General features: G+C 42.3%; 1 protein-coding gene across 2 annotated transcripts in view; it reads left to right on the top strand.

Moving 5' to 3' along the window:
- The window catches only part of LOC106604467 (solute carrier family 4 member 11-like), a 33,891-nt gene that overhangs the window by 14,452 nt on the left and 3,818 nt on the right, over nucleotides 1-15,621 (top strand). For both annotated transcript variants that reach the window (XM_014199105.2, XM_014199106.2), the window contains exons 2-19: nucleotides 1,796-1,846; nucleotides 2,923-3,027; nucleotides 3,375-3,430; nucleotides 3,670-3,889; nucleotides 4,434-4,515; nucleotides 4,655-4,778; nucleotides 4,979-5,197; nucleotides 7,681-7,765; nucleotides 8,099-8,224; nucleotides 8,460-8,573; nucleotides 8,685-8,817; nucleotides 9,102-9,175; nucleotides 9,557-9,827; nucleotides 10,133-10,239; nucleotides 10,402-10,567; nucleotides 12,251-12,424; nucleotides 12,734-12,929; nucleotides 15,320-15,489. In XM_014199105.2, coding sequence (XP_014054580.1) covers nucleotides 1,796-1,846; nucleotides 2,923-3,027; nucleotides 3,375-3,430; nucleotides 3,670-3,889; nucleotides 4,434-4,515; nucleotides 4,655-4,778; nucleotides 4,979-5,197; nucleotides 7,681-7,765; nucleotides 8,099-8,224; nucleotides 8,460-8,573; nucleotides 8,685-8,817; nucleotides 9,102-9,175; nucleotides 9,557-9,827; nucleotides 10,133-10,239; nucleotides 10,402-10,567; nucleotides 12,251-12,424; nucleotides 12,734-12,929; nucleotides 15,320-15,489 — 2,473 coding nt within the window. The remainder of the gene's footprint in view (nucleotides 1-1,795; nucleotides 1,847-2,922; nucleotides 3,028-3,374; nucleotides 3,431-3,669; nucleotides 3,890-4,433; nucleotides 4,516-4,654; nucleotides 4,779-4,978; nucleotides 5,198-7,680; nucleotides 7,766-8,098; nucleotides 8,225-8,459; nucleotides 8,574-8,684; nucleotides 8,818-9,101; nucleotides 9,176-9,556; nucleotides 9,828-10,132; nucleotides 10,240-10,401; nucleotides 10,568-12,250; nucleotides 12,425-12,733; nucleotides 12,930-15,319; nucleotides 15,490-15,621) is intronic.

Below are 15,621 nucleotides of genomic sequence, written 5' to 3' on the forward strand. Positions count from 1 at the left end.
GTGCATTATGACCACTTCATTATGCATAATGCATTTAATTTAATTTATTTAATGTATTTTTGTTTTTAATTCCAGCCCCCATCCCCGGGAGGCCTTTTGCCTTTTGGAAAAGCAGTCATTGTAAATAAGAATTTGTTTTTAACTGACTTGCCTAGCTAAATAAAGGTGAAATAAAATAAAAAATACAAATAATAATAATTATACCTATAGATGTTCATGACCTAAAATATACACTATTGACAGAAGACTTCAACTTGCCAGGTGGTCGTCTGTATAACACACAAAAAGGCTGGCATAAAATACCATAGGTTCTTCTCACACATTGCTCAGACTGTCACATAAGGGCCCTGTTACGTAAGGTGCTCAGTCAGTTGATGAGGTGAAACCCTGTGAAATGGGAGAGGCATGAGAATCTTCCCTCTAATCACCATAGAGATACAGTATATTGGAGCCATAGAAATAGAATTCATTGAATGGACACTCCCATTCAAGTCAATGTGCTGTGGTCTGAATTTTTCTCTCTCTTCTAGTCATTTTATTTCTATGGTAGAAAGGCTGTGAGGCTACTCTTTCCAGTACCTTGCTAGGAACAGGACTGTCTCTATGAGATACCTGACTACACACACAAACATTTCCTCATGCCCTTCAAACACCATCTGGGGTTGGGGTCAGGTTCACGGTAACTTAACTGAATTCATGTGTTTCTTTTGGGTATCAAATGTCTTGACACTTTCAATGATACAAATAAGAGACATATGAGAAGACACCTCTTCCAATGTCCTAAATATCTTCTCATAGCGCTCTGGCATTCTACAAAATACAATATTACTCCTTACAGACGTATACATAAAACTATAAATTCATAGGAAATAAAAACCTTCCAGATTAAATGGAATTGACTTCAACCATGCAATGCTAGGACTTAATACACAACTTGCTGCTGTATTTCTGTCAGGCGTTTCAGTGCTACGAGCCTGCCGGTGGATTTGAAAGCTAACGGACGTCATTTATTGTTGTCACCTGCATTCTGTGAGCTGTTTCTGAAGGCATGCTAATGCCAGGAACATTGGGTTCACTCTGTGTCAGATCCACTCTGTGTCAGATCCATTTTCACTGAGACCTGGGGACATTCTCTACTACACCCTTAACCTTTCACTTTGCACTGTATGGTGCCAGGTTCCACTATGTCCTAGTCACATGTAGGGTACAGGATATCCCATGTGGAAATAACAAAGTCTTTTACATACAGTATAAAGAGAAGGGACATCATGATGCTTGCTGATGCATCTCACCAAGCATAGCCAATACAGGTGAAGGATCTTCTTTTAAGCCAGTTTGCTACAACAGGAAAGTAATCCTGCAGCAAAAGGAAATGTGAATTATTAGGTGGATTATAATTAGAGGACATTTTTGTAGGGGTTGATACATTTTCCTTAAGGGAAAATCAAGTCTGAAATTTCTAAGTGGAAATCACAAACTTCAGAAGCCTTTTTAAACCTCAACTACACTACACATTTTATATTTCCGGCACTGCAGGAAAGTTCTCCTTCAACAGGGTGATCAAATGAAGGCCTATGCTATCTATGTTGTACAGACAGAGTACAAATATGTCATGAGTAATTAGACATTTACGACATTGATTTGTTCAGTCTCTTGGTACACATTATAGCTGGCTTGACTGATTGTTTTATCGATTCAAGTGAAAATATCTGAAAACACTCTTTGACATTGCAAAGCTCAGACTTTCCAGTTTCCTCTTTTTTAGTTACCATATTTCTCTCTCTTTTCCCCACAGAGGCTCCATCATCTGGCAGGTCAAAGAATGGATATGTTTTCCAGGAGATGGGTGAGTATAGAACAGAGTTTCATTGTTGACTTTGATCCCTTTGCTCAGCGGTGCTCTCGTCTGCTGTGATCTCTATCACATGATAGGATGATGGATAGGATGTGACATGGCATTATATCACATGATAGGATGATGGATAGGATGTGACATGGCATTATATCACATGATAGGATGATAGATAGGATGTGACATGGCATTATATCACATGATGTGATGTGATACTTAATTGTTTGACAAAATGTATCCATTTTGTTTAGGTACCAACCTGTGGTAAGACACATACTGTAGATCACTCTGGGCAAGGCTAATATGCACTGATTGCAGTGGTTATTTATGCTAATGCTTCATTTCAAGCACCAATGAGCACCGTCAGGCCTTTAGTGATAGTAACGAAGTAACGAACTAGTAAACAACTAGGTAGATGACAAATGAGCCGATGCCATGGAGGAATACTCATATATCACATGTGTGCAAAGTTATAGCTCAGCCAAGCTAATTACCAGATCAAGCTGCATTGTTTTTTATGGATACAGTCTTCGTGCCCTCTTTCTCTCTCATAAAACATGCATGAATCTACAACACATATTTCTCTTCAATACGATGAAAGAATTTACGAGGGGACGTCTATTGTTATATTGTGCCATGTCTGGTTTTAGGGGGATTCTTTTATAGGGCCTCAATGTTCTGTACTGTGTGTTCTATAACAGATGGTATTACAGCCAGAGGGCAGACCAATAGCTTCATACTCTAAATACTGTTGACCTTGTCTAATACCTTAACCTTGAGACCAAAACCGGGTTTTTGTCCTGACTGAATCAATCGATATTGTAGTAGCTACATCCATTAGGCTAACACTATGCGTTTTCTGCAGGTTTGTCTTTGGAGGGCAAGGTTCTGAAAGTATAACTGTACTTTTCCATCATTCATATATGAGTGTACCATAACATCAAGCAAGGTACTCCAGAGAAGTAAACTAGACTATTCAGAGATAGAAGGACCTGCATGGTAATTTATGACAATGGAGAGGGCATCCTAATCCCTGACCTCTGACCTTTGTTGTGTTGTTGCGTCTGCAGAGTTGCGAGACGTGGAGCGGGAGGAATGTGTTGAGGGCAAAGTGGGGAACCATGACAATACAGCTAAGGACCATTATGACACTCCGATCCAAACAGGGATTTCAGGTCAGTGTGTGTGTGTGTGTGTGTGTGTGTGTGTGTGTGTGTGCGCGCGGGCACGGGTGTGTGCATCATACTAATCAATGAAATAGTATTTACCAAGGGCTGCCAAAAACCACTATTCTCTGTCTAGCTTCCATATTTTGACATTTTGTTACAGTAATGAGGTACTAGTCAGTGCCAAGACTTCCTCAGAAGTCAAGGAAATAAACAGTCTGTCATTGTGTGTCCTTCTACTATTCCACCTGCTGTCAGAACTGACTATTTATAAATATGGAGAAACAGATCTCTTGAGAGCTATGTGCCTATGTGGTCTGTTGAAAACGATGCCGACTTAAACCTTTCATCTGTAGTTCCAGATGACCCTGGGGATGACCCTGGGGTTGGGCTCCTGAACACATCAAGAAAAGTAAGCTACTCTTTTACAACACTCTCTGTACAGTTCTAATATTAGCTAAAGGAACTTGAGAAGTGAATCCCAGTGGAATTATGACATTTTTTAAATCAAACTTTCACCCAGACCGAGTACTAACTTCAATGGGATGTTTGCATGAGAAAGTTTGAGTTACGAATAGTGTATCTGTATGGTGTTGGAACCCTTTACAAGTCTACTCATACCGACATCTTCCCTGGCCTTGTCTCCACCAGTATGTGAAGCCGATGAACTTCCAGGAGGAAGTGCGTGGCCACCGGGACCTAGATGGCTTCCTGGCCCAGGCCAGTATCCTATTGGATGATAAGGCAACCACTCTAGACGAGGTGCTAAGGCGCATGCTGACCCATGTAACGGAAGACGGCCACGGGAGCTGTGACATGGACGAGGTCATGAACACTGTGTTCACAGACACAGGAGGAGATGAGGACAATGGTGTGCATCAGGGAATAAAATGCAAAGTACAGTTTGCAAATGGCAATTGCTGGAATAAGCCAATGTAGGTCTAAAATGAGCAAGTTGATAGAATCTCGTTTCTTATGATTATCAGTAAAATGTCCGTATGTAAAAATTATAGATTACTACGTATAGCTTTGTCAGACTATAAATGACCGACCACCCACCTTTGGAATAGTCAATAGTCAATTTCCCTGCTTTTGAGAGGAGCTGGCTACTGTGCCCGGAGACTTCCAGCAATTGTGCTAAGCTAACAATAAGCTAACTTCAATTATCTTTAAACTCCACGTACAGACATAAAAATGATATCTATGAGTTCATCTGACTCTGGGTAAGTAGAATCCCCACAATCTTACAGTATCCCTTGAAGCACACAAGGTATTGGTGATAAATGAGATGGAGTATTATATCAAGGTAGGCCTAATATTTCAGTGAAAACATTTATTATGATTTATCTTTGTTTTCAATGTAATAGACAAAGATACACTCGTTGATATTAGTACCCTCTGTTTGCTCTCCCCAGTGCAATTGTTGTCCGAGACCATTCAGGGTGTGACTGCTTCTGCCACTGGAGTCCGCTACCAGCAGTCCTGGCTCTGTGTCCTGTGAGTAACAGCTGACATACTGTATTATCGGTCATTACTTGTTATTACATTACGTAAGTAATGTTTCCAAAAACAGTCAAACCTCTGAGTAGGGACAAGAGGTTTGACTGAATTTGTCTGTCTGTGTCCGTCTGTCCAGATGCAATGTGAAGAGCCTCCAGAGACGCCACGTCTGCATCGCCCGTCTGGAGAGACCACAGAACTGGGGAGCAAACTGTTGTGAGGCTCGATATGTCATCCTCATTCTCTCCCCACCTAGAACGGTAATTCTCCATTTGACCTATCTACGATTTAACAAGCAGAACATGACATTACGCTAATACCAATATGTCTGTGGCAATATTACAGTAATGCCCATATTTATGTGTTTTGTGAGTTGAGAAATCTACTGGCAACTGATTAATATCTTAATAGTCCCATTATGTTCCTCAAATATTCTCGAAGTATTCTCTTGCTCCCCCAGAAAAGCACCAAGACAGCTATCGAGCTGGGCCGCACATTCGCCACCATGTTCTCAGACATCTCCTTCAGACAGAAACTGCTGGACGCCAAGACCCAGGAGGAGTTCAAACAAGAGCTGGTGCACCAGCGGCATCATCTCTCCATAGTCAATAAGAAACCAGCTACAGAGAAGCAGATGATCCATGCAGAAACGGACCCACGCAGCAAAAAAACACTAAAAGTAGGCAGGGGCTACCTCATCAATCTGACTGGGACTGACATGGCCAACATGTAGCAGCTTCACTGTTAAGTTGGAAACACAGTGCCTTCGGAAAGTATTCAGATCACTTGACTTTTTCCACATTTTGTTAGGTTACAGCCTTATTCTAAAATGTATTAAATTGTTTTCTCCCCTCATCAATCTACACACAATACCCCATAATGACAAAGCAAAAAAAACAACAACGGAAATATCACATTCCCCTAGTATTCAGACTCTTTACTCAGTACTTTGTTGAAGCACCTTTGGCAGCAATTACAGCCTTGAGTCTTCTTGGTTATGATGGCACAAGCTTGGCACACCTGTATTTGGGGAGTTTCTCCCATTCTTCTCTGCAGATCCTCTCAGGCTCTGTCAGGTTGGATGGGGAGTGTTGCTGTATAGCTATTTTCAGCTATTTTCAATCGGGTTCAAGTCCAGGCTCTGGTTTGGCCACCCAAGGACATTCAGAAACTTGTCCCGAAGCCACTTCTGTGTTGTCTTGGCTGTGTGCTTAGGGTCGTTGCCCTGTTGCAAGGTGAACCTTTGCCCCAGTCTGAGGTCCTGAGCCCTCTGGAGCAGGTTTTCATCAAGGATCTCTCTGTACTTCATTTGGTTCATCTTTGTCTCGATCCTGACTAGTCTCCCAGTCCCTGCAGCTGAAAAACATCCCCACAGCATGATGCTGCCACCGTCATGCTTCACTGTAGGGATGGTGCCAGGTTTGCTCCAAACGTGACGCTTGGCATTCAGGCCAAAGAGTTTAATCTTAGTTTCATCAGACCAGAGAATCTTGTTTCTTATGGTCTGAGAGTCTTTAGACGTCTTTTTGTTAACTCCAAGCGGGCTATCATGTGCCTTTTACTGAGGAGTGTCTGGCCACTCTACCATAAAGGTCTGATTGGTGAAGTGCTGCAGAGATGGTTGTCCTTCTGGAAGGTTCTCCCATCTCCACAGAGGAATGCTAGAGCTCTGTCAGAGTGACTATCGCATTCTTGGTCCCCTCAATGACCAAGGCCCTTCTCCCCCGACTGCTCAGTTTGGCCGGGCGGCTAGCTCTAGGAAGAGTCTTGGTGGTTCCAAAGTTCTTCTATTTAACAATGATGGAGGCCACTGTGTTCTTGGGGACCTTCAATGTTGCAGAAATGTTTTGGTACCCTTCCCCAGATCTGTGCCTCGACACAATCCTGTCTCGGCACTTTACAGACAATTCCTTCGACCTCATGGCTTTGTTTTTGCTCTGACATGCACTGTCAACTGTGGGACCTTATAGAGACAGGTGTGTGCCTTTACAAATGATGTTCAATCAATTGAATTTACCACAGGTGGACTCTAATCAAGTTGTAGAAACATCTCAAGGATAATGAATGGAAACAGGATGCACCTGAGCTCAACTTCCAGTCTCATAGCAAAGGGTCTGAATACTTATGTAAAGAAGGTATTTCTGTTTTTTATTTTTAATACATTTGCAAACATTTCGGGGTATTGTGTGTAGATTGCTGAGTATTTTTTGTATTTTTAATCCATTTTAGAATAGGGCTGTAACGTAACAAAATGTGGAAAAAGTCAAGGGGGCTGAATACTTTCCGAAGTCACTGTACCTGCTAGTTAAAGGGATAGTTCACTGTTTTTCAAGCTTATTTTCAACATAGAGTGTGGTTGTTTCATTCAAAAGATTCTGGATGTAAATAACCAGCTAACAATCTTAAATTTGGTTTGGATGAAATGCTGTAAGTCGAAAAATAAGCTAAAACGCAAATAAAATAAAGAGCATTACTTTACTTTTACTTTGAGTAACTATTCCTTTAAAGCGGCATGATAAAAGTATTTTCCCTGTTAGTGGTGTGGTCCCCTTATGAGATTTCCCCCATGTGGCGATGGACCACCCTCAGGTTTTCCTTTATCCAGACATATAAAGAGTCGCTCCACTATGTAGTAATACTTCAGCCAATTTATTTTATCCCTTTCCCCCCTCTATCATCAAGTCCTCAGGAATGGTAAGCAGCTGGACTGCACATTCAGCTGTATGCCAAACTGTTGTATTTCCCTGGCAGCAGACTGCATCTAGGCTCTTGTAACGACAAAGTACTTCATTATGTAGCCTTCTTAAATCAAGGGGAAATTTCTGGGCTTAGTGTGTAGAGATGCAACACAGAAATGCCTGCCCAGTTAAAGAAAAGTTGCGCTTGAAGTACCTTAGTAAAAATGATGTTGAATAACCAACCAACGCATCCTCAATAATCCAGGTCAAATACTTATTCCAGAGGGCTTTTCTTTCTGTGTGCCTTAACAAACACAACTGTGGTGGATGTTGTGGTTTCAGGCCACTCTGGTTTAGTGTCTTGTATTACTGTATATAGAGACTTTATCATCCCCAAAGGATCATGTGCTTTGCAGTAGACCTACAGACCACATAATAGTACAGGATAGTGCAACCAATCAATAAAACGTTTGTTTCTCCACAGTGTGCAGATTTCTTTAAAGTTGGCCGAGGTATCTATGAGGATCTTCGTCGGCGACTACCACTCTATCCCTCCGACTTCACAGACGGTATAACTTTTACGCATTAGCCTTCCTCTCGTCACTACATTTTAAAAGATACTTTGCCGTTATGGCCCCTCTATTTAGACCGGTCATGGATAATTATTTTTTTCGATAATTTACTTCAATATGACATACAGTTTATCATATTTAACACATCACATAGCCCAAAGTTGTGAAAAAAGCTAAATCTTTCACCTTACAATTGCTGTTGTCATTACGATTATCACAGCTAGTTCATATCCAAGATTGTACCTGTATTCGAAGTTGGCTGAGTTGTAAACTGCTCTTTGGTTGGTTGGTTGGCAGAGTTGTAAACTGCTCACCTGTTGGTCCGTACAGGTATGTACGGCAAAGACCGCTCCTTGCTGAAGTACACCACCACCGCCATCTTCCTGTACATTGCCATTCTACTTCCTAACATCGCCTTTGGTTCGCTGAACGACGAGAGCACGCGGGGAGAGTTAGGTACAATCATCTGGATGTCTCTCTATCCCCCTGTCTTGTGCCTGTCCATCTGTCAAAGCCTGAATGACCCTGACTGAAATGTTTGAATAATTCAGCTTTCAATTAAATTCAAATAAATTATATTTTCTGTTGATTGAATCCTGAAAATATATATAGTCACTCACTGTATCTTTAAAAAAAAAATATATATAAAATCTGTGCCTACGCTAACATTATAATGGTCTGTTCTTGATAGATGTCCGGAAAGTCATCGTTGGCCAGAGCATCGGAGGAGTGATCTACTCTCTGTTTGCTGGTGCTCCTTTGGTTATCCCACTGACTACTGCACCCCTGGCCATCTTTATTAGCGGTATGTCTACTACACTGGAGGATGATCTTAGAGAAACATCTGGACAACATAAATACTACATCAATATCCTTTAGACTTGAATTATTTGTCTGATATTTTATGTGTTTGTAGTGATCCGGGGAATCTGTGATGACTACGATTTGGACTTCCCTGCCTTCTATGCCTGCATCGGCCTGTGGAACAGCTTCTTTCTCATCCTGGGAGCACTTTTGAATGTCAGCCTGTTCATGAAGCTCTTCAAACGGTCAGTGGACAAACAGCCATTCAGTGAATCAGGCTTCTGCTGGATGTATAACCAGACCAGTGCAGGCCATTGCAGTGCAGCTTGGCTCAGCTCTGTTTGGCTCAACTTTGTAGTTAGGAAAGGACCTTGACAGCATGACTACTGAACCCACTAAACATGTGACATTCCTGTCTGTTTTGACTTCATTTTCTTCCATAAACATCCCATTCATTGAAGGTACTCACTTGTAATCAGTGTTGTGACTTTGCCTTGGTTTGTTATGTCTTTATACCCTTTCCTTACAGCTCATCAGAGGAAATCATAGCCCTGTTCATTTCAATAGCCTTTGTTGGGGACTCGGTGAAAGGCACTGTCAAAAGTGAGTCTGGGGATGGGGGCTTACATTTACACAACATATTCAGGTGTTCCGCCCATCGGGAAAATCCGTCTTAGTGTAAATGTAGAGGAATCTAAGCGGGCTGCCCGTCATCTGCACAGTAAATGTACCCAGCATATATCCATCAGTCTTTAAGAGGCGAGCGAAGCATGCAATCAAACCATTCCCCCCGGGCAGGCTCTGAAGGGAACTGACATGTGTTCCGGAGGACACCCTTGAGTTAAGCACAAGTCAGTGGCTGAGGAAGTGGCAGACGAGCGTATACATATGTTTCGGTCTCTCCCTTATCCTTGGGCTGCCTGATTAACTCTTTCCTTCCCTGCCCTTATCCCTATTTCTACCCCTGTCTTTCTCTCCCTATAGTCTTTAATTACTTCTACCATGGGCCCACGCTGGCAACCAATAACAGCACTCGGGTGCTTCTAGAGATCAAGGAGTTAATGGAGAAGGCTGCAAATGCAACAGAGAGGCTGGGGAGTGGGACCAGCCATGGGGCCCCTGTGGTGGAGCATGTCACGCATGTGTTTCTGCCCGAGTCTCTGGTCCTGTGTACCAGGGAGAGGCCTATCCTCTGTCTCCTGCTCATGCTGGGGACTCTGTGGTTGGGGTATGCCCTCTACCAGCTGAGGAGGAGGTAAGTTCAGATCAAGTTGCACTAATATGCTGGCTGATCGCTGCCAGGCTGACCGCTGCCAGGCTGACCGCTGCCAGGCTGACCACTGCCAGACTGACCACTGCCAGATCAATGGTGGCTAAAGGACACACTTTATCTCTCCGACTCCTGTCTGCTGGTTGTTTTTGTTCCAGCCCAGCACTAACACTTCATTGTCGAACCGTCTACTGCTAAATTCAATTTATATAATTTAGAGTAGCAAAATGTTATTCTGTGCCCAATGCATAGTTGACATACTGCTATGTGGCTTGGTTTACTTCCCACAGTCCTTATCTGCATGCCAAAGTGAGAGAGGTGGTGTCCGACTGTGCCTTACCCATCGCTGTCGTTATATTCTCCTTCATTGGTTCCTTCCTTTTCCTTGATGTAGAGCGTGAGTAGTACACATTTTTGTTCAGAAAAGGGAATTGTCTGTTTTAAAATGGCCAATTTGTCATTGATCAAAATGTTTCAAGCAAGGCTTGAAAAAGACTAGATAAATGCCACAAGACAAATCATGCCACATTTCTAAACTGTTCCCAACATTTCAAAACAGTTCCTGTGTTCAACTTCCACAACGGGAAGATCTTCAGGCTGGCCCAGTTTGACAAGCTGACGGGCATGAACTGTCTGAGCGCTGTAGGCCTAGGCTTCCTCCTGGCGCTGCTCATCTTCATCGACCAGAATATTGTCATATCACTCACCCACGTCCCCGAAGCCAAGTAGGATCTTCTATATTTTTACTTTATACTCTAGGTAAAGAACGTGTGCTGCAAAGTGGATATAACTGCACCGCCAGGAGAATATTGCAGAATCATTACATTATCGTTTGATGATTGCAAACAAACCTGCAAGAGAGTTTGTCACAATGATGTACTTTTGCTGCAGCACAGCACATGCATTTTTCAACACACTCAACTGTATAGTATACTCTATAACGCTACTATATTATTCTGTATATTGTATTTGGTTTTCATTAAATATGTTTTTGTCGTAAGGCTTTGACCAGTGCTTAATTTGAGCCGGATTTGGAACCTCTCGTGGCATGAAAAATTGTCATTTTTTGCAATGTAAAAATTCTAACAAACGCGATCAAAGTTCATTCGAGTTGCCTCTTCGTTAATTCTACAGCCGCACGAAGGGTTCTGTAGGAGCATCAGCACGCCTGATAAATTGAAATACATTTTCCAAAGTTATGGAGTTACTGCTGTGTGTTCCGAAAGAAATTAAATAATTCAGAATAATCTACTACATCATGAGAAAGACAAAATATTTGCCACAGAGGATAAATAGCTTATTTAAAAAATAGCCTAGCTGTGGAGTGTAGCCAAATGAGGCATAGCCTACAGTAGGGAACGTGCAACAAATCTGTCAGTGAACAAACAGAATGCAGACAAAACTGGCCTTTCACAATATTTCAAATAGTCTACAATCGTGGAAAACACAGGTTGGAAAGCAAATGTCTAATGCTGAAAAGAGAATACTCTGATCTGTCAGCTGTAGGCTAACCAAATATTTGATAAACTTCCAAATATTGTTTTACAAAGTAAAACAAGAGAGAGAGACTTTAGGCATGAGTGCATTATGCCATCACCAGTGAGTGAGCTGCGATTCATTGGGAGAGTCAGTGAAACTGGAAAGCATATTTAGGACTATAATTTCCTCCTCATATTGTAGCCTACAATATGCGTCCACACACACAGGCCTAGACTATTGATGGATTCAAGACACGGTCATTTTCATTGATCTCAGATACTCAGTTTGTCAGTGTCAAAGTAGCCTGCCATTTCCATAATTTGTGGGGTATTATGGTGCTTTTAACTCTGAAAAAACGAGGTTGAATCATGATGTCAGTGATCTTCAGGTCGAAAAATTGGAGCTCTAGAAAGAGGCCAGAGTTCCCACTTGGAATTCCGTGTTAAATTCCCCCATTACCCAGTTCTTGAACGCACTAAAGTCGGAAGTCTGAGATTTCCATAAAAAGATTAAGCCAGTCTACATTAATGTAAAATGAGGTAGAATTGCATGAAATGTGTTTATTAAAGCCCCAATATGTCCCAGACTAAAATGTGGCCTAGGGTCCCATGTGTGCTACTTCTGTAAGTGCCTCTACTCTACTGCTCTATGCCACTACGCAAATATGATGATATGCATGCAATGCTTTTCGGTGCCCCACTCTCGCGCTCACTTTTTGTTCCGGCTCCTCGCTATTTACAAATTAAGCACTGGCTTTGACCAGCTCAACCAATACCTTGGTAGCCTATCCAGCCAGTATGTTGGTCGTCTATCCACCCAGTATGTTGGTAGCCTATCCAGCGCGATGTCATTCATGGTCCACGATTAGTCCATGTATGTCTGAATTGTATAATGCCAAACTGTTCTGTGTCTATGTGATAATGTTTCAGGTTGTTGAAGGGAACTGCATTCCACTGGGACCTGATGCTGACCGGCTTCATCAACATCCTCATGTCGTGTCTGGGTTTGCCGTGGATGCACGCCGCATTCCCACACTCCTCCCTGCACGCACGTCAGCTGGCCAAGGTGGAGCTGCACGTGGAGGGGGGACACCTCTATGAAACGTGAGGGCAGCTTGACCAAAGATTTAGAGGCAGTTTTCTGCATAACTTGTGGTGAACATTTATTATTTTTTGAAGCAGTTACTTACAAGGATGATTGCACAGTCCCAGATGAAGCTAACTTAAGCCTACTTTAACGAAGATTGTTCATTTAACATTTTTATTCCTGTAGTCTGTGCAATCTCCAATATTCTATTCGGAATCTGTTGTTCAATGGCCCTTGAAACAAGATTGCGGGTGGGTGTTTCTAATGCGTACAAACAAGAGGCTCTCTCTTCAAGAATACCTGTTTCTCTTTCCGTCGGTTTACAGCATTGTTAATGTGAAGGAGACGCGGATCACGGCTCTGACGGCTAACATCCTGATCGGCCTGTCAGTGTTCTTGTTACCCATCCCTCTGCAGTGGATCCCCAAGCCTGTCCTCTACGGCCTTTTCCTCTACATAGCAGCCACCTCCCTCGACGGCAACCAGATGTTTGACCGCATGCTCCTCCTTCTCAAAGAACAGGTGAGAGTGAGGAAAATAGGGGCATCTATCTATACAGTATGTATATATTTATACAATATGTATCTATTTATATATATGTATCTATTTATATAGTTGAAGTCAGAAGTTTACATACACTTAGGTTGGAGTCATTAAAACTCATTTTTCAACCACTCCACAAATTTCTTGTTAACAAACTATAGTTTTGGCAAGTCGGTTAGGACATCTATGTACTTTGTGCATGAAACAAATAATTTTTCTAACAATTGTTTACAGACAGATTATTTCACTTATCATTCACAGAATCACAGTGGGTCAGAGGTTTACATACACTAAGTTGACTGTGCCTTTAAACAGCTTTGAAAATTCCAGAACCTGACGTCATGGCTTTAGAAGCTTCTGATAGGCTTAATTGACATAATTTGAGTCAATTGGAGGTGTATCTGTGGATGTATTTCAAGGCCTACCTTCAAACTCAGTGCCTCTTTGCTTGACATCATGGGAAAATCAAAAGAAATCAGCCAAGACCTTAGAAAAAAAATGGAAACCTCCACAGGTCTGGTTCATCCTTGGGAGAAATTTCCAAACGCCTGAAGGTACCACGTTCATCTGTACAAACAATAGTATGCAAGTATAAACACCATGGGACCACGCAGCCGTCATACCACTCAGGAAGGAGACGCGTTCCGTCTCCTAGAGATTAATGTACTTTGGTGCAAAAAGTGCAAATCAATCCCAGAACAACAGCAAAGGACCTTGTGAAGATGCTGGAGGAACCTAGTACTAAAGTATCTATATCCACAGTAAAACGAGTCCTATATCGACATAACCTGAAAGGCCGCTCAGCAAGGAAGAAGCCACTGCTCCAAAACCACCATACAAAGACAAGACTACGGTTTGCAACTGCACATGGGGACAAAGATTGTACTTTTTGGAGAACTGTCCTATGGTCTGATGAAACAGAAATAGAACTGTTTGGCCATAATGACCATTGCATAATGACCATGTTTGGAGGAAAAAGGGGGAGGCTTGCAAGCCGAAGAACACCATCCCAACTGTGAAGCATGGGGTGGCAGCATCATGTTGTGGGGGTGCTTTGCTGCAGGAGGGACTGGTGCACTTCACAAAATAGATGGCATCATGAGGTAGGACAATTATGTGGATATATTGAAGTAACATATCAAGACATCAGTCAGGAAGTAAAAGCTTGCTCGCAAATGGGTCTTCCAAATGGACAATGACCCCAAGCATACTTCCAAAGTTGTGTCAAAATGGCTTAAAGACAACAAAGTCAAGGTATTGGAGTGCCATCACAAAGTCTTGACCTCAATCCTATAGAAAAGTTGTTGGCAGAACTGAAAAAGTGTGTGCCTTTAATTTTATGGTTTATTTACGTATTAGGGTACCTAAGGTTTGATTATAAATGTTGTTTGGAAAAGTTTATTAGTAACATTTGGGATTCATTTTGTATGCATTTTGATGGAGGGAAACTGGGTGGATTATTGACTGAAGCGCGCCTGCTAAACTGAGTTTTAATGGATATAAAGAAGGACATTATCGAACAAAAGGACCATTTGTGATGTAACTGGGACCTTTTGGAGTGCCAAAAGAAGAAGTTCATCAAAAGTAAGGCATTTTTTAAATCACTATTTCTGACTTTCGGGTCGCACCTGCCTGGTTGAAATATGTTTTTCATCTGTTTGTATGCTGGGCGCTGTCCTCAGATAATCGCATGGTATGGTTTCGCCGTTAAGCCTTTTTGAAATCTGACACAGCGGCTGGATTAACAAGATGTTATTAAGCTTTATTTTGATGTATTACACTTGCGATTTTATGAAAGTAAAATATAATACTGTAGTTTGAATTTCGCGCTCTGAAATTTCACTGGATGTTGGCCAGGTGGGACGCTACCATCCCACCTGCCCATAAGAAGTTTTAAACCATCTCCTCTCCCTCCCCTCTGATGTCCTAGTCAACCATGATGTTAAACCATCTCCTCTCTCTCCCCTCAGATGTCCTAGTCAACCATGATGTTAAACCAGCTCCTCTCCCTCCCCTCAGATGTCCTAGTCAACCATGATGTTAACTTTGAAGATCTTCCCCCATCTCCTCTCCCTCCCCTCAGATGTCCTAGTCAACCAAGATGTTAAACCATCTCCTCTCCCTCCCCTCAGACGTCCTAGTCAACCATGATGTTAAACCATTTCTCCCTCCTCAAGTCAAGTCAACCATGATGTTAAACCATCTCCTCTGCCTCCCCTCAGACGTCCTAGTCAACCATGATGTTAAACCATCTCATCTCCCTCCCCTCAGACGGCCTAGTCAACCATTATGTTAAACCATCTCCTCTCCTTCCCCTCAGACATCCTAGTTAACCATGATGTTAAACCATCTTCTCTCCCTCCCCTCAGACGTCCTACCCTCCCACCCACTACATTCGGAGGGTGCCCCAGAAGAAGGTGCACTTCTTCACAGCCCTGCAGATACTGCAGTTGATCATCCTGTGTGCGTTTGGCATGTACCCTCTGCCCTATATTAAGATGATCTTCCCCTTCTTGATGATCCTGCTCATTCCCATCAGGTAACAGTCACATAATTAAATAGAACACATTTTATTGTACCTCTATTGGTATAGTCCTCCCAACCAGCAGGGGGCAGAGAAGTCCACAAAAAAACTGTGAATCTGAACCAGGCGCTTTCGGCTTTGAACAAA

The sequence above is a fragment of the Salmo salar genome, chromosome ssa05, assembly GCF_905237065.1.
Source record: "Salmo salar chromosome ssa05, Ssal_v3.1, whole genome shotgun sequence".
NCBI lineage: Eukaryota > Metazoa > Chordata > Actinopteri > Salmoniformes > Salmonidae > Salmo > Salmo salar.